At 41.3% G+C, this 27,791-nt stretch overlaps 1 protein-coding gene across 3 annotated transcripts in view; it reads right to left on the bottom strand.

Moving 5' to 3' along the window:
- EPS15 (epidermal growth factor receptor pathway substrate 15) overlaps positions 1-27,791 on the bottom strand; it is a 104,604-nt gene that overhangs the window by 59,415 nt on the left and 17,398 nt on the right. For all 3 annotated transcript variants that reach the window (XM_037906081.2, XM_037906083.2, XM_037906082.2), the window contains exons 3-10: positions 24,040-24,129; positions 22,521-22,568; positions 15,393-15,488; positions 14,569-14,634; positions 8,796-8,921; positions 7,351-7,410; positions 3,188-3,388; positions 2,250-2,395 (exon numbers count right to left, since the gene is read on the bottom strand). In XM_037906081.2, coding sequence (XP_037762009.1) covers positions 2,250-2,395; positions 3,188-3,388; positions 7,351-7,410; positions 8,796-8,921; positions 14,569-14,634; positions 15,393-15,488; positions 22,521-22,568; positions 24,040-24,129 — 833 coding nt within the window. The remainder of the gene's footprint in view (positions 1-2,249; positions 2,396-3,187; positions 3,389-7,350; positions 7,411-8,795; positions 8,922-14,568; positions 14,635-15,392; positions 15,489-22,520; positions 22,569-24,039; positions 24,130-27,791) is intronic.

Here is a 27,791-nt window from a genome sequence, read left to right as displayed (position 1 = left end):
CTGTACACTCTGTAGTCTGTGTTGTAATTGAAAGCGATATATTTGAAAATGTAGAAAAACATCCAAAATACTCAATGCATTTCAATAGGTTTTCTATTTTTTAACAGTGCAATTAAAACTGTGATTAATCAACAGCCATAATAAAGATCAAATGGTAATCAAAGCAGGAAAACAAAAAATGCTGCCTTCCTTCTGCAAAGTGTACGAATTGCCCAAGGATGGATAAATGGGAATGCTTTAAAGACAGCCATCATTAGGAAAGACAGGGGATACCTGTTCTGCTTGTCCCTGATTCATTGAGATTAGAAATAGGATGGAGTGGATTGCAATGTTCCAATATGAAGCAGATGGAAAAGCCACAACCTGAATGAAATCATCCATGGGTTTCTGAGATGGAGAATAGGACAAAGCTGTTCCTAAAATCCTTGCACAGCTCCATCAGGCACCCGGCTACACAATATCCAATGATCTCATTTGATCAAAACTATATGTAACCCTTTCGCTCCCAAAATGAAAGATCCTAGAATTAATCAGGGGTCTAATTCCAGATAGGTCTGGGAGACCTGCAGATAGCTCAGGGGCAATAGAGGGCAGCTAAAGACCCTGAACATGTTCTAGCTACCACTTGCAAAGAGATATTTGCTCCTGTTACACTTCATAGATAGCTTTAACTTGCCATATATGACATGAATTTCCTTCTATAGTGTCTGCCAGGAGTCAATATTGCAAGCTGACTTTTACGATTACTCTGAACAGTCTCAGTTTTCCATAAAGTCTCACATTGTATCATTAAAATAGCTGGGAACTTTGGGATCAGACACTCAGACAATAGCCCCTCTTCCTGCATGAAAGAGATTTGAAACCCACTTTTTTCCCCTTTCCTATCCAGAGAAAAGCCCCTAGGCCATGCGGTTTTTCTGTTGAGAGGGAACAGACCTGCAACATTGTCCACCTGTGTTAGCACTGATTGTGAAAGAATGCGGAGGCACTGAAATATGAACAGTCATCTGACACTCCTATGTATAAGCCACCTGTAAGTTTTCATGACCAAAGGAAGGGGTAAGAATATGCCTGCCTGGACTTGGCTGCCTTTGATGGGCCTATGCAATGAAGAGGCCACTCTTCCGGTTCACTCTCTCTCCCAGGTAGAAACCCCTAGTCCCTAACCACCAGAGAAGTGACTGAAGTGAGATTTTTCCATCTGGCATGCTGCTCTTCAGGCTTCAGTCCCTTCACACAGATGGATTGCTTGCCTTGGGGCTAGCTCTTTACCAATCCTACCTGCCTCCTTTCTTGCCAGGAGAGGGGCTAAGGTGACCCACACCTGGCCTGGGCTGCGTCTTGCCTAGCGGAGCTGGCCCTCCAATCCTGCTTGTTTCCCCAATTCTTCCCCAGGCAGGAAAGATGACCCCACCCAGCCTGGGCTGCGAGGAGAAAACTACCTTCTGACCAGAGAGCTGGTAAAGCCCCCCAGCTAGATACTATTTGCGGAGGAGGGTGAGAGCAATAAACATAGACCCGTCCTTTTGCCTCTGGCTTTTCTCAGTGCTCACCTGTGCTCTCTCCGTCCCTCCCTGAAGCCTACAGGAGTGCCAAAAGCTGCATACATCTCAGAAGGGGAAACACAGCTGAGGAGAAAATCTCCCCAAAAATCAAATGTAGCCTTGGGATATGGCTAGAAATCACAGACAGACGAATTATTGAACCAACTTGCTAGTCTAAAAATTTGAAATAAAGTTTGGAATTGCCCTCAGAAAATCTCTGCAGCAGAGAAGTCTGGTTCAGCCTGCCTGTTGCTGTACAGGAATAGAAAACTGGAGAGAACTTTAGGAGGTGAGGTATTCACAGCTGCCAGTGACAAGTCAGGTTTTGCCCCCAAATTGCAAGCAGGCTAAAGTACCTATTGTAACAGCTCTGTGGACCATATCATGTAGAAGACAGGCTGGACATTTAACATGGATATCAAAAACACCCAGTATTATCACAATTATAATGGAACTGATTAAACCCAAGCAGAGAGGCTAAAGGCTGAATGACCACATGAAGTGCACTAAGCCTCTCACCTCTAAATACAGTCCCTTGAGGTCAAGGTAGAAGCAAATACACTGCTGATACTGTACCTGTCCCATAGTTAACCAGAGGACTTCGGGCTGCAGAGATATCAATGTGGCATCTTTCATAAACAGTATGTGTAGAGAGAAAAAGATGATGATCTATTTTTTAAAAAGGTGATAGAGAAAAATTCTTACCAGATGTGTGCAAGTATGTTAGAAGGCAGTCCTGTCTTCAAGAATAACTCTCTGGCTTCCACACCAGAGATAAAACCATCCATGTCCTTATCAGTTTTCAGGAAAACCTCATCATATTTGATTTTGTCGGCAGGTGATACAACCCACTAAGAAAAAATACAGTAAATCTCTTTGAAGACAAAATGTATTTTTAATCTCAAGGAACAACATAATTCTAGTACTAAATCTCTTCAAATGACATCAGTCTTTCTAATAACCAACCGCAATGAGACAGCTTGGAAAGATCTACTCCCAGTTGCTTGGTTCTGTCATGGTCAGAACAGGTAAGACTTTTTGTCTCAATGGCTGCTTTTTTTGGACATACCCCAGGGCTCATTTATTTGAAGTACTGGTATATATTCCTGGCCTCGTCTCACTTCAGTTACTTACATCAGCTATCCAGTCCACTATCACTAACCCCCTCAGGCCACACACACACCATTAATTTGTTGGTAAATTGCTTGCCTGATGATTACTGGATTTGTCTCTGTGCCAGATCAGACAGATGTTATCTGGTTGTGTGCTTGGGCTACTATTTTGTTGGATTTTTTTAAAAACAGTTTTCTTAATGTTTTGACCTTTGCACAAGGCTCATATGCTTTAAAATAAGCATTTTTTGACTGAAATTTAAAAATGTATACTAAGTTTTTCCTGAATCCAAATTTATATAGTAAATGACTTCTAAAAAGCACTTCCAGTAAACATCTTCACAGATGGTTAAATCCATATTTGCCTTTCCCAATCACCAGTTACCCCAACTTTATAAACATATTGACAGAAACAAAACAAAAACAGCCAATAGATCAAGGTAGTCTGTATGACCTGACCCATCTGCATAACATTTCATTAAAGCAGTGACTAAAGAAAACACTTTAACCAAGCCAATTTTAGGACTATACCTGTGTTAGTGGTGCTTTGGCAGGTAAAATGCCTACAGGAGACGAGGATCGATGAGCATCGTTAGCAAATGTTGAAGAGGGGATCAACTGCACTGCTCCTGGAATACTGACAGTTTTTCTCTTGGAAGGTGGCACCAAAGCTGAAGGCAAGGACATTGGCACTGGTTCCTTTTCCAAAGCACAGTACACCAAGAACATGGCCTGAACATGAAAACAAGATATAATGGTTACAGCATTAACCAGGGTTGTAAGATTTACCTTCATTTTAAGACATGACCTACAGTAGTTTTGAAGCCATCTAAAATTTAACAATCTTTTCAAAAGAACGAAGCAGCCTGTAACTCAGAGGTGACAGTTATCTAGCACATTCTGGATACATTTTATAATAAGGTTTTCAAGGATAATATGGTCTTCCCCTCTTGGTTTTTGCCTTTTATATTCCTATCCTGTCTTGCCAATTTCAGGGGATGGTCATAGCCCCAGTGTCACCTCACTGTTAGAGCAGCAACTCAGCAGTTAATTCCCTTTCCTCTATTTTCTTCAGAAGCGATGAAAGGCAGCAACCACCTACTTAAACTCAGTACTTCACGAACTACTTCACAAACCAGGAGAGGAAGGATAGCCTTGAGGTTAAAGCATTGGATTGGGTGAAAGATCTGAAGATCTGGGTTCTGCTCCTGGCTCTGCCACAGGATCTGTGAGACACCTTTGGACAAGTCATTTAACCTCTCTGTGCCTTTGTTTCTGAAGTCTGAAATGGAGATAATTATATATCCCTACCTCACAGGGATAAATTCATTAACGTATGAAGCATTCATTCCACAGGAATGAGCACTTTAGAAAAGCCTATGAATAAACAAGTATAACCATCAGGCTCAATGTTTTTATTAGAAGTGTATTTAAACACAAGAGACCCATCAAGGTAAATCTACATTAAAAAAGACATGAAATGCTTTCTGAACATTAGCCAAAAAGGCAGGGCCCAGTTATGGTTTCTCCTGCCCCCTAACTGTATATGCATCCCATCCCAAGGGAGAGCAGCAGACATCGCCTTCCAAAATATCAAGCCCCAAGCAGCCCTCCTTATTCTAGAAGAGAAATATTTCATAAATCCTAATTAGGTAGTATCCTTTGACAGTCATTTTTCTCTCTCCCCAAACCCTCTAAAACTGAAGTCTATCTTTCTGTTCTCTCTGGCTTGCCACATTAAACATTAGCCTTTGAAGGCTCCTTTGAAGTTCACTGCCAAGTAAACAAATCCTGCACTGCAGGAGTTTAACACCTTTTAGATTAGTTTCCAAAAGTTGGGGGATGATTCAGCAATCACCACTTGTGGGTTTGCATATTAGGAAACAATTTCAGTAGTTGAATTCCAGGCCAAGAGCACAAATTTTGACAATGGAACAGAGCCAAAAGAGGCTCCACATAGCCTATGCTCCAAGTTAAATCTCTGGAGCGGACAAACGTGGGCCAATCAGTATCCCTCCCCCCCACAAATGGCCAATGGCTGCCAGAGACTCCAATGGTGAGGGGACAGGGGGAGAGCTAGCTGACTTCCTCAGCGTCTCCCTCCCTTGCTGCTGGGGAGGTCTCCCTTCGCTGCCAGCCTCTTCAACATCCCCCACTTGTTGAGGCAGGTGGGTGGCATTTGTTCATATTCACTAGTTTCTTCCACAAAAAGAAAAGGATTACTTGTGGCACCTTCAAAACTAAAATTTATTTGAGCATAAGCTTTCGTGAGCTACAGCTGAGCTGTAGCTCACGAAAGCTTATGCTCAAATAAATAGGGGTTATACTTTAGGAAGGTTCAAATCTTAGAAAGGGTCACTTTTTAAGATGTACTATTTCACAAAATTTTATAGACTATCCATTACGTTAATTAACATCCCATTGCTTGCCTAGTATGTTATATTCATTCCTCAACTTCATGAATCAACTGTTTTAGCACACAGCTAAATATGTGAAAATTACAGCACACACATATATAGAAGTTATAAGCATGGCAAAGATGAATACTCTACAGGTGAATTATTACAGTGCACATGAAATTATGTCCACCACTACAGTTAATTGGAGATTTTAAAAGCTGATTTTAGAAGAATTTGAAACAAGTGACAGCATAGGTGAAAACTGACGGAGCAGTGACAAGTAAAATATTTTGTGGGTTCCTTCATCTGGGGGGAGGGATAGCTCAGTGGTTTGAGCACTGGCCTGCTAAACCCAGCGTTGTGAGTTCAATCCTTGAGGGGGCCATTTGGGGCAAAAATTGGGGATTGGTCCTGCTTTGAGCAGGGGGTTGGACTAGATGACCTCCTGAGGTCCCTTCCAACCCTGATATTCTATGATTATCTGCCAGAAGGATATTCCTATTTCTGTCCCCTTAAATCTGCCTAAATACCCATGTCTTCTTAAATCTGCCTAAATACCCATACCTCAAAATGTTGATGCTTGTCAATAAGATGAAGACAGAACAGTGTTTTCCCTATTGGTATTTTTATACCATTTTGAAGTCACTGCTAAACTCCCAATATCTGACTCTAACATGGAAGAGCTATTATTGAGTCAGTTTCTGGAAGACCAAATTAAAGACAAGCTTTTGGCATGCATACCTACTAGTTTCCTTTACACAGTTCTGAAAGTTTACCTCATTTTTCAAAAGGCTTACACAGACGAATGAGTTTTAAAATACTGTATTAATAAACACTTATGTTCGAACCTTTGTACTATTAATACTATTAATTTCTCTAAATGAAAAACAAACATTTCCTCCACCCTGATTACATGGTTCTTTCCTCTCCACTTGACTTAAGTGCTGAACACACACCCTTGACTAATTCATCATCAGAGCAAGACTTCAACAAGTTTTATTTACTCTTCATCTTCAAATTAAAGAGAGAGTGAGCTTCTTTTTAATCTCATTTTTATCCATGTAAATTCAACTTTTCAAGTACTGAAGTGAAACTAAAAGCAGAACCAAAAGATTGACCCCAAAACAGGAGGAGATGACAAATGAGCAATATGAAGAGTCAGTGTTTTACGCTCGTTCTTTTATATCAGTTTTTCCAGTTGCTGAATTTGGTCACTAAATATCAATGCAGAATATGTTTTTGAATTTAAGAATGGTGTTGTTGATTGCATATCCACCTTGAGAGTACTCATCCTCACCCCTACTGCCAGTATTAGGATATTTGGCTGGACCTATAAAACAATTTTTCAGTGTCTCTGTTCCTAAATGGAATCAATTCCTGTCCAGTATGTATAGAGCCAATACAAAAATATGGGGAGGTTAAAATAATTCTGTGTTTCCTATCACATTTCAAGATTGCTAGATCCTTCACCACTGGCCTCACAAGGAAAAGCTTTCTTTTTATCCATTTGAAGTGGCAACATTTAATATCATATGCTGTTAAAGCCTGGTCTAATGAAAAGAAGGTAGGAATTCACATAAGTGTTAGAGTTACATACAAGTCTTAAAAAGATAAATCTGATAAGGATTTCTTGCTGTGACAAGTATGTGTACTAATGGTGAAAGTTACAATACATAAAAAATGCACCATATATAAAATTCTCTCTCCAAACAGAACTACAGAAATCCTAGACAGAAAAAACAACCTGGAATGAGACTCCAACACCTTCTACAAGAGAAGGAAGCAATTTATGTTCAAATGGTTTCTAACCGAAGAAGGGAAGCTTAGCTTAAACTCCAGCAGGGATGCAATGTCCTTTGAAAAGAACATTAAAAAAAGCCCTTTGAAATGGACCTACAACCTTGTATGCTCACATGATAACTAGAAGCAACTGTCCCATGGTTTGTGGATTAAAAAAATATATTTTTAATTAATGGGTACATATACTAGATTTATGAATATGACCAAACATCTCAAATGCTAATAAAACCTTTAGAAGTTCACTCTCACAAGTGATTTCTATACAAAAAGAGGACACTGACTTAGCAAGTGGGGGAGGCAGAAGAGCAAAAATAGTACAAGCAATGGAAACTGATGGGAACTTAGACTGCCACTGTGGCACGAGCTAGGATAACGAAGAGAAATAGAGGAGAAGTGAATGAACAGATATGAAGTCTAAAAACCTAGCACTTCTAATGTTTGGTTTTTGTTATTAGGTTTGCAGAATTATGAAACTAAATGAAACTGTGTACTTACAACTGCAAATTCATCTCGATCCAACATTCCATCATGGTCAATGTCACTTAATTCCCAAACCTAAACAGAATCAAAATATATAAGTGATTGGCTCCCAAACCCCATACATGCAGTGTCAACCAGCAGAATCAAAACTTCTATCTGGTTTCAGATTTTAAAAATACCCAACAACCCTCTCAAACAGGAGGGACCACAGGATACTGAAAGTTTCCCTCAGCACTAGTTTTCAGTCAGCAATGTGCACTTGGATTAAATTGTGTAAGAAAGCTATTTTCTGAAGGTGTAGAAAAAGGATAGGATTACATCACTCTCCCTCAAAGTAAATGTTAAAATATACATAATTAAGTGGCTCAATACATTAAAAGGTAGATTAATGTGGCAATTTTACAGAATACCTGCAAAGATATCCTTTGAAACAAAATATACATTTATCAGTTTGTTTTACTCCTCAGTAAGGTAACTGTACCTTTTTAGAAGCAGGGAAAAAACTACACACCACATGTAAAAATATTTGAAGTGTTTTACATATATACTATTAAATAAATAATCTTTAAATACAGAAACCTACCAGTAAAATATAACAATTAATTTTGTAAAGGGAAGTGTGGTCATTTTACAGTACCTTAGTAGTAAGGCTGCGAGTCTGTCAAGGAGGTCACAGATTGCATAACTTTTCATGACTTTTGTAGTGGCTGGTGCTGGCTCAGGGGCTGCCTGAGCTGGGCAGCCTCTGGGCCAGCAGCAGCAGTTTGGGTATGTCGGAGGGGACTCAGAGCAGGGGGTTGGAGGTGTGGGGGGCACTTACCTCGGGGTGGGGGACTCCCTGGCTCCCACTGGCATGGCCCTTCAGCTCCTAGGTGGCGGAGGGGTTGGGCCTCCACTCCACACACTTCTGGCACCCACAGGCCCTGCAACTGCAGCTCCCATTGGCTAAGGTTCCTGGCCATTGGAAGCTGCGGCAGCAAGCATTTGTAGTGGGAGCAGCGCACTCGAGCCCCCTGACCCTCCTCTGCTTAGGAACTGCAGGGACACGGAGCTGGGTAGGGAGCCCCAGCCAGCCCTCCCCGCACCACCGCATGGGTCCCACTCCCAGGACGTGGTGGTCCCGGTCCGCCCTCTCCCCCGAGCACCAGTGGGGTCCCAAGCCTCCTCCCCCGGCACCCACGGCCTCCCTGGACCGCCCCCCGCCCAAGTTTTAGTCACAGGTATTTTTAGTAAAAGTCATGGACAGGTCATGGGCCATGATTTTTTGTTTACTACCCGTGACTTTTACTAAAAATACCCATGACTAAAATGTAGCCTTACTCATTAGTTACATTTTTATTACTAAAGATATTAAATCTGAATACCCAAACATTTCTCTAATTAGTACAGTTATCTTTATTATTTATGATTCACAAATCAAGTCAGTGGCCTGTTAATTTTAGTTGGAATGATATTCTTACTCTTCCTAGGACATCCACTGGCAGTTTGGAGTTTAGCAGTACAGGTTTCACCTTATCCCCTGACAACAATCCATTCACAGGACTCAGACTGTCAAAGATAGCATCATATTTGGCCTTTTCTTCCACCTGAGAGAGCAGAAGATAAACAGATTTATAATTCTGGTAATGGGAACACTTTTAGAACAAAGCACACATAACCCAAGAGAACCACAGTTATTGTATAGGTAAGTAACCATTTATTCAAGTGCTTGTGCATGTATTATCCCACTCATGTATTATCCCAGAGGATACATATATAGAAGCTCCAATTCACAGGGGAACAGGAATGCATCTATCACAGAATTCAGGTTCTGACCAGCCCTGAAACAGAAGTAGCTGCATTTCTCGTTTCTGGTCACAAGTCTATGTCGGGAAACCCCTATTTTTGGAACTCTGACCACACTAACTCTCAATTTTCAGGTTTCAGAGTAACAGCCGTGTTAGTCTGTATTTGCAAAAAGGAAAGGAGTACTTGTGGCACCTTAGAGACTAACCAATTTATTTGAGCATAAGCTTTCGTGAGCTACAGCTCACTTCATCGGATGCATCACGAAAGCTTATGCTCAAATAAATTGGTTAGTCTCTAAGGTGCCACAAGTACTCCTTTTCTTTTCTCAAATTTTCAGGGACCATTCATGATACATTCATGATTCTGCTGAGGCAATCTGCTAGAACATCCTTTACCCTGAGAAGGTGTGAGGTTTGAGGGTGATGTCATTTTCAATGCAGAAGTTCCAGAGCAGCACCACCTCCTGACACAAGAGATTTGACCTTGCTCCACCCTATTAGTTGAAGTAAAACACTGTGGTTGTACTGTCAATCATCTTTCAAAATATAGTGCTCATGATAGATAGCAGAAAGACTTGGCATGCATGAATTACAGCCCCTCAGTTCCAAGACATTTATATGGCTGATTCTGGAGACCTTGAGTCTGTACCCCATCTAGGTGTGCTCAGCCAGCCAATAGTGCATATGTCCGTCACTAACGTTTCTGATAGAAAGAAAGAGAGTGGAGGTGGGGTAGAGGGAGTAAAGTACCCCCTTGCAGATATATTCCAGACTCATGCACCGGCTTAATACTAGGACTTGAGCAGGTATGTGAATCAGCCTGTCCAGAGGATGCTTGCTTGGGTGATATGTGGACTTCAATCAGCTTTGCTTGCACTGCAAGCAAACTCTGGCATGCTAAGACACACGTGGAATGCCATGTGTCTAAGCAAGGTGAGGCAGGATCTCGTTCTCAGGTGAGCCTAGCCTAATGCACAGGGTTAAAATGGACCAGAACCGTTCTTAAGGTAGACAGGCAGTTCTTGTTGTTGAGCCAAAAACAGCTCCAGTTAACTCAATTCTCTGAAATGGAGACAGTGTTGATTGTCCATGTTTATTTTCAGACATAACCGCATGAAGACAGACTGGATCTGATGAATGCTGCCTGCGACTTCTTGCCCGGAGAGACCATGGATTACCAACCATCCAGATACAGGAATATCTGAATGCATATGTGTTAGGTAAAGCACTAAGACCACCACACACTTGGTAAAAATTCTGATCACTGATGACAGGCTGAATGGAAATACACCTCTACCCCGATATAACGCGACCCAATATAACATGAATTCTGATATAACGTGGTAAAGCAGTGCTCGGGGGGGGGGGGGAGGGCTGCGCGCTCCGGTGGATCAAAGCAAGTTCGATATAACATGGTTTCACTTATAATGCAGTATGATTTTTTGGCTGCTGAGGACAGCGTTATATCAGGGTAGGGGTGTACCATATATTGGTAGTAGCAGTCCCCCACTAAAAACTTTAGATATTTTCTGTGGTTTGGGTGGATAGCCATATGAAAATAGGCATCCCGCAGATGGAGAGCAGTGTACCAGTCATTCAGATAAAAAGAAGGAATAATGGAGGCAAGGGATACCATCCTGAACTCCATCTTTTTGATAAAGGTGTTCCGGTCTCTCAGAGTACGTCTACGCTGCAGCTGGGAGCATATTTCCCAGCTCAGGCAGACAGACATGTGCTAGCTCTGCTTCAACTAGCATACTAGAAAGAGCCGGGTAACTGGGGGTAGCACATGCAGCAGCTTGGACTAGACGTCAGAGCAGAAACTCACCCAGACCCCCGGGTATGTACTTGAGCGGCCACGTAGAGCTAACACATCTACCCACCCAAGCTGGGCAGCATGCTCCCGGATGCAGTGTAGATGTACCCTTAGACCTAAGATGGCCCTCAGACTCCCCTTTTTTCTGGGATGAGGAAACTACAAGAATAAAATAACCTTTTCCTGTGCTGCAGACGGACCTCCTCTATAGCTCTTTGATCAAGAAGAGATTGTACCTCTTGAAGCAGTATAATTTTGTGAGGGGGACACAGAAGGTGGATGGAGCTTAAGGCATTGACTGAAACTGAATGGTGTATCCCAATTCCAGTGTCTAGAACACAACGATCTGAAATTAAGGCATTCCAGACACTGCAGAAATGGTACAACTGATTTCCCAAGGTAGAAGATGAATCAAGAAGATCTGTGGTGACTGGGACTCTGCTCCTCAGGAAGCAGTCAAATCTGCTGCTTCAAGGACTATGACTGCCAGTAACAGGTTGCTGCAGCAGAAGCAGATGATATTTTGCCTAATAAATTTGTGATTTTTCCTGGATGAATTAAATTGCCTAGGTAGAAAAAAGAATAGTCTATCAAAGCTAAAGCCTCTATTGCCTCCTGTAAGTAGGAGGTGTGTGAACTCATAACGATCTCAATGTCACAAGAGAATCCTTGAGGGCATGCAAGACCTCAGAGAATTGTAGGACTGAAGGGACCTCCAGAGGTCATCTAGTCTAGTCCCCTGCACTCATGGTAGGACTAAGTTTCATCACTGAAGAGCTTTCACACTTCAAAGGGAAGATCCTCTCTCGTTATTTGTACTTCCCTAAGGACACCAGAAGCACGAAGCCAGGAGGACCTTCTCGTCACTATGGCTGTGGCCATGGATCAGGATGCTACGTGATGCACCACCTGAAGGAATGTTCTGGTGGCCGAGGGCCAGCTTGATGCAACAGACTTGAAATCCTCTCTTAGCTCATTGGGCAATTTGTCCATAAATTTCACAAGGGAATCCTAATTAAGAGAATCATATCTGGTAGTCTAGGATTCTCACTTGCAAGCTTGCTATGGAGTAGCTTTTTCTGCCTAGCAAGTCGAGATTTTTAGACTCCTTGTCCCTAAGGGTGGACTTCCGTTGTTGCTGTGTAGACCACTCATTTGTGGCTGCCACTACCAATGATCTTGGCACCAGGTGAGAGAAGAATTGTTCGAAACATTGTATTGGAACTTGGTGACAGTCAGCTTTTTTAGATCTGGGTGGTATGGAGGTCAGGGTTTGCCATAACAACTCAGCAGGATCTACAAGTACCACTTCATCAGGGACCACAGTGTGCAACAAGTCCAGTAACCTGTGACGGTTCTCCCGGACTGTTTCTACAGGAAGTTCCAGTGCAGAGCCCATTCTCCTCATGAGCTCCTGAAATAATTTGTAGTCAAACATAGGCCTAGGTAGGATAGTGTCAAGAACAATAGCTTCACCGGGGAAGAGGATGAGATGTCAGTTAGAATCTACTGAAGTTCGTCCTCAAGTTCCAATTCTGCCTGTGCCAGAGACAGGACACTGAGGTGATGGTCCGGCAGACATGATCTTTTTAGCAGAGATCCAGGTCCTGACTGTGCAACTGAGGTGGATCTCCTTGAATGGGGAATATCCCAACATGCCCAGTATGGCTAAGGTAGATAAATATAATACCGGAGGTCAACGCGGGGATCCCTCAAGGGTTAATATCCCAAGAGAGGGATTTATGTCAAATAAAGTAAGATTTCACTCTGGAATCACAACAAGGTGTCAGGGGAGGCAAAAGCTGTAACTTGCTGCTCCCTGATGGAAAATGAAAAGGATTATTCTTCAGGTAGGGGATGGGCAGTGCCAGTACATGTGGCTTGTGGTCTAAGCTGTAAAGTCTTCACCAACATATTAGACAAACTTGGAACCATATTGTTGTTACTCTCGACTGACATACACTCAGCTGAGAGGAGACAGGAGAATCTGGGTGGGATAAGAGAGTCCTCGGCATCAACCTGGCTGGTACCAAAGTCACTGGTACCGGGATTATCAGTACCAGAGAAAGCAGAACCATTGTAGAACACAGAGGTTCTGGGTCCTCAAAGCTGGATTCAGGTAAATTCTCAATGTTTATGGTTTAACCAGGTATTTGAGAGATCTCTCCTAGACTTTTTCCCTACTGAGGTATCAGAAAATTTAAGGGTTTTAGATGATGGCCGTGGGGGCAATAAACAAAGCCTCTTCCCTCTAGTAAACTTCTAGGGATTTCTCTGCTTTCAGAGGATGAGGTCTTTGGTACCAGAGCAGCTATTGAAAATGAAGAGGCTGAGAGCACACTCTTCAATGAAACAGACAAGGTACACAATATTGGAGCAACCTGGATCCAAACCCAAGTGCACGGATGTTTCTATGAGGTACATTCTCAGTCTGTTTTCTCTAGATTTCTTTGTGTGTCTGTAAAAGGATCTACATATGATGCATGCTTCTAGAATGTGACTTTCTCCTAAACTAAAAACAAACAAAAAAACAAAACAAACAAAACCCAAGATATTCCATGCCCATTGTTTAGAGGCATGACTGCCTGACAGGAAGGACAGTTTTAAAAGCCTTGGGATTTTCTGACATCCTGAACAAAGGAAAACAATGGTGATACAAGAGTACCACCCCAAGGGAGGGGGAAAAAAAAAAAAAGACGACACTTCTCTCAGACTTAGAGAGAAAATAGGAAACACTATCAAAAACCCTATGAGTATTATGTGAACCAAGTTAACTATATACAACAGAGCACTGAACAGTTAATTGTGAGGCATCAGTGTAATCTTTTAGCCACAGACAGCGAGAAGGAACTGAGTTGGGTTGGGACAGCCCAGTTCTTTGTGCCCTAAGTTGGGAGCATGAGGACATTCAGGGTACATGTGCCTCCCCAACAGGTACTGCTGACCAAATATCTCCAGCTTGAGTGCACTCAGCACAGGTACACACAAATTGGAATATATATGTGTACAAAGAAGAATCTTAATTCTGGCATTTGCTAACTTTTGAGTGCTTGACTTTGCAGCCTTAATATTTTTCTAACATAACTGGTGTGTAATCTACATAGTGACTAAAAACTACTCAACTCCCATATTTAGCCTCTCAATAATTTAAATTAAAATGTGACAGCCCTGCAAAAAACCCCAATGATCTGAAAATACAACAGCTGTCTGCCTCTTACATCAGCAGTACAATTCAGATGAAGAAGCTGATAATGTTTGAAACGAACATATGTATGGTTTATAATTATCCTGATTATGACAGGATCTCTATAAAATCTCAAAAGCTAGCAATATATGCTAATTTCTAAAATACAGAATTAGAATTAATTTCTTTTTTACTTTAATATTTCACAACTTCCAAAAGATTTTGTTTTCTGGTATAAAAGATGGCACAATAAGACTCAGTTTCAAGAATATCAGATATGAAGCGTGGAATATAGAAGACATTAAATTTGGAGAGAACAATCTGAAATAAGCTATAGCAGTTACTACATGTCTAAAACAAGTGTAAGTTTTCTTGGAAACTGCAGTCATAAAAATGGCCAGATATTGGTATGTAGGCTTTTTGACTGTTTACAATTCTCAACATACCTTAACAGCCCATGGGATGTCGGCTGATGCTGTTCCACTGATTAGTATTGGGCTACTGGCATCAGTCTAATGAAAAACAGATCAAACAAAAATACATTATTTGCGAAGAGAAAACTTGAGTTGCAAGACTTTTCTGCTCATTTTAGTCACATTTTAATTAATCAACTAATGAAGATACAATAATTTAGGATAAGAAATTCAAAGTAGCCTGTTCTCTCCACACTCAAAGCAGCACCAAAGCGTAATAAAAGTAAGCCTTAATTTATAGCTATACCATATTCCTTCAATGAAAAGGAAACATTTTAATTGTCTCCACTTCTAACAATCCAAAGAAAAACAAACAGTAAAACCTGTTACACACCTTGTGGGTTATAAATAGTCAAATATCTCTTGTTCATTTTTGTAACTGGTGCTCATGAAAATGAGGGAAGACTAGCACCAGAGTTGGGCATAGTGTGACCAGGTGCCATGGAAGCTTTCCCACTCAGTCTTCTAAGTGCAACTTCACTGTTGCCTTTAACATCCTTGTCTTAGGATTTTTTTAAACTAGAAAAAGTTCAACGGCAATGCTAACAAAAAATATTTATTATGGTCTAAATTAACATTTTCTCTTGTGACCCAAGTCTCCAGTAGGGCTAGAAGACTAATGTACTCACTGTTGCACAAAAACTACATTTTTTTATTTTTCAACAGCACTAAAATCTCCCAGTGAAGATAATGAATATAAAACACTAAACCTTCGCAACTTGTAGCTTAAAGTACTTAACGTTAATGAGTTGATCACAGTTTTTTGTTTATTGTTTTTTTTTTTAAAAGTGTCTTACAAATCTAGGTGGAGGAACTGGCGAATTAAGACTACTCAGGGAAACATCCAATCCATTCTGTGCACAGGCCACCAGTCGCAAAGCCACAAAAAATTCCTATGGAGGAAAAACAGAATTTTTAAAGGATTTACTATACAAAAGTAATTTAAATTCAACTGGAGAGCTGACAATTTATAATTCTTCTAAATTGGCACATTTCTTAACAGGATTCATCTTGTTAAACTAATATACTTTATTATTAAGCCTTAATTTATTTCAAATGACTTACAGTAACATTAAAAGTATCAACCATTACACAGTAGCAACTCTGGAAAACCTTAACATCTTATTGAAAGGTCTGCCAAAATATTTAACGGTGCAGCAAGGAAGGGAAAACAAAACCAAACAAAAGACTCTGCTCTACTGAAATGAAGCTCCAGTCACCAAGTTTTATTGCATTCATGCCAAGAGAGAGAACGACCCATTTTTTACACTATATATTCTTGGAAATGGGAAGTACCACATTTTCAGAAATATCTTAATAGCCGCAAAAAGGGCTCAAACAACAGAGCAATCAATCTTGAGAGGCAACAAATAGCAACCCACAGCCTTAACAGATATGAGGCAGCTTTGGGGCAGGAAGGTGAGACAAATGTTCTCAGATGAAAATATTGTCCTCCATAAGCCATTCTCTTTCCATGCCTTGGTCTCTTCCTGTTTATCACCATATATTTACTGGATTGGAGGACCATCTCATATTAGTCAGAGTCAGAATTTCAATTTAAGAGACATTTGCTCAAAAATGTATTCGGTATCGTCAGTCTATTCTTTAACATTACTAAGGGCAGGCTACACTTAAATTGCTGCAGCGGCTGTGCTGATGTAGGGCTTTAGTGAAGACATTACTACGACAATGGGAGAGCTTCTCCCGTCAGCATAGTTAATTCTCCTCCACGAGAGGCAGCAGCTATGTCGACATGAGACCCCCCTTCCACTGACAGTGATAGCTACTCCAGGGGTTAGGTTGGTATAACTTCTTCTCTCAGGGGTGCTCACCCCCAGTGGCTTTGATCAGAGATTTCTCACAGCAGTATCCGTTCAGCACGTGCATGTGTGTTAGTCAGTCTCGTGCCTTGAGCTATTGTTACATAGCACTGTGTGGGCAAACTGCCCTAATTTCCTTTTCTACTGCAAAGCCCCATGGCAGAAAACTCCAAAGCAGAGGGGAAGGAGGGCAGATAGGGGAGCACCCATAGGGACACACATCTCAAAGAACCACAGCTATTGCACAAAGTGAATAACCATTCCTTCTTCAAATAGTGTCCCTATGGGTGCTCCACTCTAGGTGACTACTGAGCAGTATACTCTAAAGTGGAGTGGGCTTCTAAGTCAAGTCCAGTATGGAGGATAGCACGGCCAAGCCAAACACAGTATCAGAGGCAGTGTCGTGAGTTATTGCATAGTGTTCAGTGAACATATGAACAGATGCCCAAGTAGTGGCTTTACAGATTTCAATAACTGGCACATTTTTGAGGAAGGCTGTAGAAGTAGCAATAAACTTTGTAGAATGAGTGCATATAACCAAAGGTGGTCGAACACTGCAAGACTGTTAACAAGAGTTAATGCAGCTTGATATCCATTTGGAAAAAGTCTCTGTTTAGAGATTGCCGACCCTTTTGACTTATCTGCTAGTGAGATGCATCACTTCACAAAGGGCTTTGTTCTGTCTAGCTAGAAGGCCAGGGTGTGCAGCAGTGAGTCCGGGAGATTTAGATGCAATTTGGTGTGGAAGACAGGCAGGTGAATGTGCTGATTAAGATGGTACTTGGAAGAAACCTTAGGTAAGAACTTGGGGCAAAGCTGCAGCATGACCTTGTCCCTAAAAATCATTTCAAGTAGGGTATGCAATTAGGACCCCTAATTCTCCAACATGTCACGCCAACATGATGGCTATCAGGAATGCCATCTTAATTGACAAATGGAGCAGCATGCAAATAGCCAAAGGTTCAAACATCTGTCTTGTAAGGGATTTAAGGAACAGAATGAGGTCCCATAGTGGAGTAGGAAGTTGGACTGGCAGATAAAAGGTTTCCCAGACCTCGAAAGAATCTTGCTGTGGTCGGGTGGGTGAAGACAGAATAACCCTCTATTGGGTGGTTGAAAGCCATGATGGTTGCCAGCTGAACTCTTCTAGAGCTCATAGACAGGCCCAAGATTTTCAGCATTAGGGTGTATTCCAGGATTTCCTGAAGTGATACAGTCGTTGGTGGAATCTGTCTGCAGTCACACCAGGTGTAAAAGCATGTCCATTTTTGAGAATATATGTGTAGCAAGTAGATTGTTTCCTGCTGTGTAATAGTACTCTTTTTATGTCTTTCGAGCAGGCTGTATCTAATCCCGTGAGCCATTGACCAACCATGCTTTGAGACGAAGCATTAAGAGATTAGGATGAAAAATCTTCCCGCCCTCCTGGGAAAGGAGATGGGGAGCAGTGTGAAGCGTAATTTGAGAGCAAACAGACAGCTGTATAAGGTAAGGCACCCACATTTTCCTGGCCCAGTTTGGAACTATTAGAATGACCCTGGCCACCATCTTTATTTTGAGCATAACTTTGGCTATTAGAGAAGGTCAGTAGGAATGCATTTAGTAAGGCTGATGACCACTGAAGGTGAAAAGCAACCCCTAAGGATTGGTGACCCAATCCACCCCTCAAGCAGAAGTTGGTGCATTTCTTGTTTGATTCTATGGTGAACAAGCCTATCTGAGGGGTGCTCCATTGACAGAATATGTAGTATAATATGCTGGGGTCTGTTTCCCACTCATGGTCTCACAAGGAGTGTCTGCTGAATGCATCCGCAGTCACATTCTGAATCCTTGAGAGAGAGACTGCTGTGTTGATGATCTGGTTGCATATGCACCAGTTCCAAAGCCTGACAGCCTCAGTGCAAAGGAAGGGGGATCTTGCTCCTCCTTGGCAGTTGATATCAAACATACATGATAATCTGTCATAATCTTTGTGTTTGCATCCCTGTTTTGTAGTAGGAATTGGAGGCAGGCATATCCAAGTACTCTGAGTTCCAGCAGATTGAGAGCATCATCTCTTGTGACATCCACTTGCTCTGGGTCATGTAAGTGTCTAGATGTGCTCCCCACCGTAGCAGAGAGGCATCTGTCATCATAATGATCATTGGCAGAGGACTTGCAAATGGAATTCCTGTGCACAAATTATGATGGTCTTTCCACCAGTTGAAGGATTGTTTTACAAAAGGTAGGTATGGAAAAAAGCATATTTAGACTGTCTAGTGGGTGAATAGACAGTTCTGATCCACCCGTGAAGGCAGGGCATTCAAAGTCTTGCATGTTCTGTAATGTACGTAATGGCTGCCATATGTCTCAATAACTGAATGCAATTCCTGACAGTGGTTTGGGGGCTGAGATGAATTGTGTTTCTTATGTTGGAAAGAGCCACAAACCTGTGCAGAGAATGTAGGCTCTTGTTATCACTGAATTCAGATGTGCCTCTATGAACTCTTAAGTTTTGCACAGGGGTCAAGGTTAACTTTTGTATATTCAGTTGTAGGCCCCTTTCGAGGAAGAAGTCTATGGCCTCAAAAGTTGCCTGAGACATCACTTCCAGTGAGCCGCCCCTCAGCAACCAGTCATCCTTTCCTGTGGAGCTGTGCTACTACCAGCACCACGATCTTTGAGAAGCCCCCTGCGGCTAATGATATGCCAAAGGAGAGCACTCTGTATTGGAAGTGAACCTGGCCAAGAATAAAGCAGAGAACCGCTTGTGGGATGGGTGGATAACAATGTGGAAATACGGACATTGAAATTTGCGGGCTGAGAACCAATCCCCTTCCTCTAGCATCATCGTTTTGAATTTCTGTACCTTCACATAGGTGTTGAGTAGTCTCAGGTTTAGGATGGGTCTCCAACCTCCACACCTTTTTGGTAACAGGAAGTACATTGAATAAAACACCTTCCCTCTGTGCAGCATGGGGACTGGTTGTATAGCTCCCAAGCATAAGAGAGAGAGTCTATTTCTTGATAAAGCACGCTCTCATGACAGGGATCCCTGAAGAGGGATGGGGAAGGCGGGGGTTCATTGGTGGAAATGAAGTAAAGAGGATGGTGTCATCTGTGGAGATGATCTCCAAAACCCAATTGTCCACAGTGATTAACTCCCAGGCTCGTGTGAAATGATGGAGGCGGTCACCGAAGGGAGGAAGGCTGGTGAATCAGTGCAGCAGAAGGGGACGAGGATGGCAGTTCAAACCCTTGACCAATCCATCAAAATTACTTCTTGGAGGTGGACAGCAGCAAAGCTGAGAAGAGGACCGTTTCCTTCTCTGAAATCTCTGCCTTCTCTAGTGTGGCTCATATAACCTCTGGCAGGCGGGGAATTGGATGGGGCGGGATCTCTGGACCATCTGAGACTTGCTGAGCTCTCTCTTGTACGTGGGAGTATAGATACCAAGTGAACGCAAGGTCGCTCTAGAGTCCTTCGATGTTAGCACAGACTAGTCTGTGCTATGTGCGAACTTAGACCCATCAAAAGGAAGATCCTCAACTGAACTCTGAACCGCCTTCAGGAATCCAGAGAGCTGGAGCCAGTAGGCTCTTCTCATCACCACCACTGTAGCAACTGAACAAGCAGAAATATCAGTGACGTCACAGCAGGCTTGTAGGCTTGTCCCGGCAAGAAGTTGGCCCTCCACAACAATAGCCTGGAACTGTTCTCTGTGTTGTATTGGTAGCGGGTCAATGAATGAGGTCAGCTTGGTGTAGTTCCCATAGTTGTATTTTGCCATCAAGGCCGGACTATTGGCAATTCTAAATTGTAGGCAGACTGAGGAGTAAGACTTTCTCCCTAGTAAATCCAGGCACTTGTGGTCTTTGTCGCAAGGTGTGGATTTAGCATGGTGCTGCCTACCACTACTAAGGAGTTAGGGGAGGGATCGGAAAATAAAAACCCTGATTCCTTTGCTAGGACATAATACTTTTTATCTGCTCTTTTGCATGTAGGCAGAATAGAAGCTGGGGTGTGCCTCACTAACAGGCAAGGCTATACAGGCCGATGAGGGTGAGTGGAGGAGGTCGAGGAGCTTATGATGAAGCTCTAACCGCCTTGAGGCGAATCTGCAATCCTCTTGACCAGCTCCTGTAAAAGTTTAAAATAAACTGGCAGGGTTGGAGGAGGAGGCATGACTGCTTCATCAAGAGATGAAGAGGAGATATTGACCATAGAGGAGATCCCTTCTCTGGCCCTAGCCTCCTGGAGGGAGTAGATGATGCCTCTCTATGGTGGGTGGCACTTAAAAAATTGTTGGTGATAAGCCACCCATGGGTCCCAATATGGCCAGGGAGGAGGTGCATACGGCATGGGAGTAGGCACCTGGTGGTAAATGTGGGCTATGAACAGTTGCAGCTTCAGCAGAGGCGTCTGGGAAGGGACTTCTCTAGGAGTGAGGAGGAGAGCCCTGAACCGACACCTAGGAGACCGAGGCAAGGTCTTCATCAGAATCCTCTTCCTCAAGTTCACTCAGGAATGGTGGAGCACCAGGAGAGGTCTGAGGTAATAGCTGGTACTGGGCGAAGTTCAGGTAAGCTGGTTGTTCTCGGTACCAACAGCACTTTGGAGCTCAGAAGCACAGAATCAGGTATCTCAGATAAAGCCAGGTCCTAGGGAAAATGGAACTCCTGCTGTACTGCAAGGGTGATCGGTACTGAGGCTGAAGTCTGAGGTGAGGTTGTCATGGCTGAGGCTGGCTATAGTACCACAGAGACTGGGAGCTCGGAGGGAAGCGCAGTTGCTGACAGTACCGAAGGTCTTGTGTGCTCCAAGGGAGGCATGGTCAGAGCCCAGGTGGGTTTCTTTGGTACCGAGGAAGAGCTCTTCTTGCCACCATGATCTGATAACAGTCCAGATGGTCTCTCTGGGCCCATGGCTTTGCCACCTTGCAGTCTAGCTGTGTCCTGGGTGCCTAAGGAATAAGGAGGCTCAACAGTACCTCATTGTGATGCCGGGGTAGCTGAGGAAACTGATGACCTCAGCGTTTTAGAGATGGGTGCTCTAGCTGGCGAATCCAGGGTATGTTCTTTCAAGGGCTTATGAGAGGAGTCCTGTCTTCCTCTTAGATGCCGTGGAACTGTGGGGCTCTGAGGCAGCAGACTTGCGTGGGGACCGACATATGGGGGGGTGGGGGGGTGTCCCTTGGCCTGGGTTGGAGGCCAGATGTAGAGAGCTCTCCATCATGAGAAGGTGGAGCTTTCTCTGTATTTTTTCTGGCTCTTGATTTCAATGCCAGACAAAAGTTGCACTTCTGATGAACATGCAATTCTCAAAGACAACAGATACAGTGCGAGTGTCCATCATGGACCAGAATTGCTTCCCAGCAAGACAGGCAGCGCTTGAAGCCAGGAGAATCAGGCATTCCCTCTCAGTAAAAAGTAGAAACTATGTAGAGAAAATGAAACTTTTTTTAAAGAAAGAAGCTATCTCACATTTACTTACTATGCAAAGCTAGCACTAACATTACTACTAACCATCAGTAAGAGAGAAAAACAGAGTTGAGGAAATCACAGCAGGACAACTGCTAAAGCTCCGTCTCAGGCTGAGAAGGAACTGAGGGCAGTTCGCCCCCGCAGTGCTATAACACAATGGAAGGGGGCACAAGAACGACTGACTATCACGCATGCGTGGACCAAATGGACACTGCTATGAGAAATTGCTGCTCAAAATGTGTAGGGGGCGCTAGCACAGGTAGAATGGAGCAACCATAGAGACACTACTCGAAGAAGAACTTTAACTTATTCCTGAGTATAGCATCATGGTTCTCAATGTATTATATTGTATAGTGACACTGAGGCCAAGTAGGAATGGTGAAAACACCACCAGTGAATTGTGTTTTTCAAATTCATTGTAGGGACATTCAAACTAGAAATATTAGCCTTTTTACAGGAGGCATTAGGTTTAAAAATCCTTTATCCTTGCTTCCAACAAAACAAACTACTGCGTTCTTAAGGAAATTCTGTATTTCTCTGAATTCTAGTTTAAAAAAAAAATCTGTTTGCTAATATTTTAAACAAGAAATTTTTCATCCAAACAAACTTATTCCCTTAATGAAACAGTTAAAATAATCCTACCTGTTTGTTCAGGATACCTTTGCCATCCGTATCTGCTAAATCCCAAATCTAAATTAAAAAAGAATTAAAAAAACATGGTTTATAGTTGTGCCAGCAAAATTGTTGCTAACTGACAAATCCTCATCCTACTTAGACAAGGAATGTAACTCAAGTATAAATCTCTAATCCTAGGACTGCAAATTCTTCATAATAATGACTCATTTATGTTGACAAATGTAAATACTCTTATAATTTTATGCAACTAATAGTTAAATTGAAGAGCAGAGATAAGAGACAATGGAACTTGAATCCATTAGCTAACTGGATTTGTCCAATTGTCAAAAAACACCGAGCAAGCCATCAAAAGAGAGAGTTAAGGAGTATTTGGCCCAATGCATTTCATTCTTCAACTGTTGCTTGTTTTACATTACTTCAGTAATTTTACTCCACTTTCCACAGAATCTGCTAATCACGCCTAATGATTTCTTATTAAATACACAAAGGAAACAGAATCCAGTAATTTAACCATTAAATCTTTAACGTACCTTTGTACACAAGATATACGTTTCAAAGTGGAAAAAAATCCCTTTTGGACACCACACTACTGTAAGGGGTATTGTATGTTTTATTTATATTGCCATAACAAGTTTCCCTAAAAAAAAATCAACAATTTTAAGTTTCTGAAGATTAAAAAGTAACTGGAGATCCAAGAATTGCATTCCTTATTCTTTGAAAGAGCAAAGCTGAAAATCAAACTCGGGGAGCCCACAAAGCAGCGCAGAGAAACACATTAAGGTCACGGAGCTCAATATTTTAAAGTAAATGTAAATATAAATTTTTACAATCTGTTACCGTCTACAAATTAAATGTTTAAACAAACTCAGAGTTCAATTTATTTACTCAATCACATGACAATTTTTAGGTTAGCTGCAAATTTGTCAATAGTTTATAAATCATGGAATTAAGGTCACCACTCTGTCCTCATTTTTCATGTACTATAGAAAATTTTGATCAGTTATAGTTTAAGGAAAAGTCACATTTTATAACTGAAGTGCCTGCACAACTTACCTAATAAAATTCTATAATGTAGGTCTGTATCTAGTATAAAATGCATGTTAGAGTTGCAAATGACCAAAATGTCCTTAGAATATATATTTTCTACCATTTAGAATAAAGTACCTGGGCTCTGTCATTTACTGGTTATATGGTCACAAGTAACATACTACATAGGAAGTGCAGAGCACCCTCAGAGTACTTAGTACTTTATAGGATCAAACCTTAATCCTCATAGCATAACTTGCACAGTAAGTACAATACTATTTATCCACAGAGGTTGTATCAGTGATTTTAAGGTACTTTGGTTGAGAGGTGCAATATATAAAAGCAAATTGTATATGTATATATGTGTGTGTGTATATATATATATATATATAAATAAAATGAGATTATGAAATATATACACACTAATAATTCAATTCTGAAATGAAATTGACAACAGCAATAGGCAGCATAATTAAAGGCGTAATATTACTCATTATACCTTTCCAAGTACTAAGTCTGTCAGCCCAGATTTTTTCAAGAAAGCAGCAGCATCAGAAGCCACCACTCTTCCAGTGTTGCCAGAATCAACCTGTAAAAGATATCATCACAGGTTAGCACTCTGAATTGCTGCAACATACACCTGCCCCATCATTAGGCTACCAGGGAAGAGTGCACATATTTTCTACTCTAAAGTGACTAAGTTTTCTCCAGTGTATTTCCACAGTTTCCTTTCAAAATGAATGCATTTTACATTAGAACTGATGCATTTTAACCTGGGTGCTAAAATGAATCCACTATTTCACTGCCAAGACCCCAGAGGTTAACATTTTAGGCTAAGTTTATGCACACTTTGTACTTAAGAGTTAATACTAGGGACTTAAATATTATTACATTAGTTTTTATTTATGATCATACATATGTTTTGTAATCTATTTAATATTAACAGACTTACAGAGAAGATCTGAGAAATAACTTATCACAATGCTGCTACTATAGTCTATTAAAACTATATTTTATTTAGAGACAGACAAAAAAAAATACTAAACTTCATTCCAGGAATTTAACCACACAACAGATTCAGTTTTATTACATTCAACATAAAAAAAAAAAAAAGGAACAGCCACACAGGAATCAGAATATTGAATGTTTAAAATCAAACAGCTAACATGAAACTTTCATTACATTGAAGATACTCAGAGAATTGAACTCAACTCTCCTTTAGTTCCAAGTTAGCACCCTAACCACTAGATCACCCTTCCTCTCACAGTTTATTTTAAATATAGACTGGATTAATTCTAGTCAGAAATGAAGGAAGATAGTAACATGCATCCAACATGAAATACCTCACTTATTTGTAAGTGTTACAAATAAAAGCTTTAAGAGTGGCATTCAAGAGTTTTCTACCATTGATTATGGTTGTGTTTTAAAGTCTCCAGCAGAAGGTATAGGATTTCAAGTATACATCTGAGCAATACTCAAAAAAGAAATTGTACAGTAGAGATCTTATTTGAGTTAGACCACCATCTGAATCTCTTCTAATGAGTTCTTCCTAATTGTATATTTTCTCCTTCAGTAACTATGCCTACAAAGTATCTGACTTCTATGTAAATACAGGAATCCTCAGGAGACAGGTTAAATTTCATTGAGGAGTTCAGAGTTCATTATTAATAAGCCCTGGAAAAGTCTGCAATGGTCAACTGGTCCTTGGCCATCCCAGCTTTTAGAGTTAGCCTTTTCCTCTCCTGGAGGAAACTGAGGTAACTTGCACATCGAGGAAGTCAATGATAATTTTGGCAGTACACTGAGGTACAAGATTGCATTCTTCCACATTTACAGAGAGGTCCCTAGGACAGGATGTCACCTAATCGCCTGAGGGAGCAAAATCTTATAGCCATAAGAACATAAAAATGGCCATACTGGGTCAGACAAAAGGTCCATCCAGCCCAGTACCCTGTCTACCAACAGTGGCCAATGCCAGGTGCCCCAGAGGGAGTGAACCTAACAGGTAATGATCAAGTGATCTCTCTCCTGCCATCCATCTCCATCCTCTGACAAACAGAGGTGAGGGACACCGTTCCTTACCCATCATGGCCAATAGCCATTAATGGACTTAACCTCCATGAATTTATCCAGTTCTCTTTTAAACCGTGTTACAGTCCTAGCCTTCACAACCTCCTCAGGCAAGGAGTTCCACAGTCTGACTGTGCGCTGAGTAAAGAAGAACTTCCTTTTATTTGTTTTAAACCTGCTACTCTTTAATTTCATTTGGTGGCCCCTAGTTCTCATATTATGGGAACAAGTAAATAACTTTTCCTTATTCACTTTCTCCATACCACTCATGTTTTTATATACCTCTATCATATCCCCCCTTAGTCTCCTCTTTTCCAAGCTGAAAAGTGCTAGCCTCTTTAATCTCTCCTCATATGGGACCCGTTCCAAACCCCTAATCATTTTAGTTGCCCTTTTCTGAACCTTATCTAATGCCTATATCTTTTTTGAGATGAGGGGACCACATCTGTATGCAGTGCTCAAGATGTGGGTGTTCCATGGATTTATATAAGGGCAATAAGATATTCTCCATCTTATTATCTATCCCTTTTTTAAGGATTCCTAAAACCCCATTTGCTTTTTTGACTGCCGCTGCACACTGCGTGGATGTCTTCAGAAACCTATCCATGACGACTCCAAGATCTTTTTCCTGATTAGTTATAGCTAAATTAGCCCCCATCATATTGTATGTATAGTTGGGATTATTTTTTTCCAATGTGCATCACTTTACATTTATCCACATTAAATTTCATTTCCCATTTTGTTGCCCAGTCACTTAGTTTGGTGAGATCTTTTTGAAGTTCTTCACAGTCTGCTTTGGTCTTAACTATCTTGAGCAGTTTAGTATCATCTGAAAACTTTGCCACCTCGCTGTTTACCCCTTTCTCCAGATCATTTATGAATAAGTTGAATAGGACTGGTCCTAGGACTGACACTTGGGCAACACCACTAGTTACCCCTCTCCATTCTGAAAATTTACTATTTATTCCTACCCTTTGTTCCCTGTCTTTTAACCAGTTCTCAATCCACAAAAAGATCTTCCCTCTTATCCCATGACCACTTAATTTACGTAAGAGCCTTTGGTGAGGGACCTTGTCAAAGGCTTTCTGAAAATCTAAGTACACTATGTCCATAAGTTTGTTGACCCCTTCAAAGAACTCTAATAGATTAGTAGACACGATTTCCCTTACAGAAACCATGTTGACTTCTGCGCAACAATTTATGTTCTTCTATGTGTCTGACAATTTTATTCTTTACTATTGTTTCAACGAATTTGCCTGGTGCTGACGTTAGACTTACCAGTCTGTAATCGCCGGGATTGCCTCTAGAGCCCTTTTTAAATATTGGCATTACATTAGCTATCTTCCAGTCACTAGGTACAGAAGCTGATTTAAAGGACAGGTTACAAACCATAGTTAATAGTTCCACAATTTCACATTTGAGTTCTTTCAGAACTCTTGGGTGAATGCCATCTGGCCCCGGTGACTTGTTACTGTTAAGTTTCTCAATTAATTCCAAAACCTCCTCTAGTGACACTTCAGCCTGTGACAATTCCTCAGGATTTGCCATCTACAAAAGACATACATCAGATTGTAAAGAATCAACTGAAAGCAATGTGCTACTTTGAGTTTCTGTAAAGTAGTAAAGTTTCAAACACATGCAATTATAGATGTTTGGTTACAAAAATTCAAGTTGAATAGGTTAATATTTCCTTTTGTTTGGTCTTTGACAAGACAATTATTGATGTTCTTTTGACTGATGTATATTTTTGCGAGGCTGGGCAGACTGAGTGCCAGCTCATGCCAAGGCCCATGGGCCTCACGGAACACTGACAAATGCATAGCTGGAAACTATCCTGGTTCACCTGCGTATTAGTATTGTTAAAACTAATATCAGAACTATAGGAATGCGTTTAGACTTTATGTTTGTAGGATTCTGCATGTATTAAATCTTACTTATAATATCTGTACCCCATGTTATAAAGGTAATATTGTAAAGTGTTTGCTCTGTAACTATAGAAGTGTTGGCTAAAACTGTAAAACCCAGCAGTCAGGAGAGAAGCATTTCCAAATGTGAAATACTAGCTTGCCACAAAAGATGTCATCCACTCCGCAACAAAAGAAGGCATATAGACACCAAACAATTGTAGAAACATAAGTGGACAAAAGACATCATTGATTGCTTCCCCACATCCATGAAGAG

Source organism: Chelonia mydas, chromosome 8 (assembly GCF_015237465.2).
Source record: "Chelonia mydas isolate rCheMyd1 chromosome 8, rCheMyd1.pri.v2, whole genome shotgun sequence".
Taxonomy (NCBI): domain Eukaryota; kingdom Metazoa; phylum Chordata; order Testudines; family Cheloniidae; genus Chelonia; species Chelonia mydas.
The sequence above is the reverse complement of the archived record's forward strand: the minus strand, read 5'-3'. Positions and strand labels throughout refer to the sequence as shown.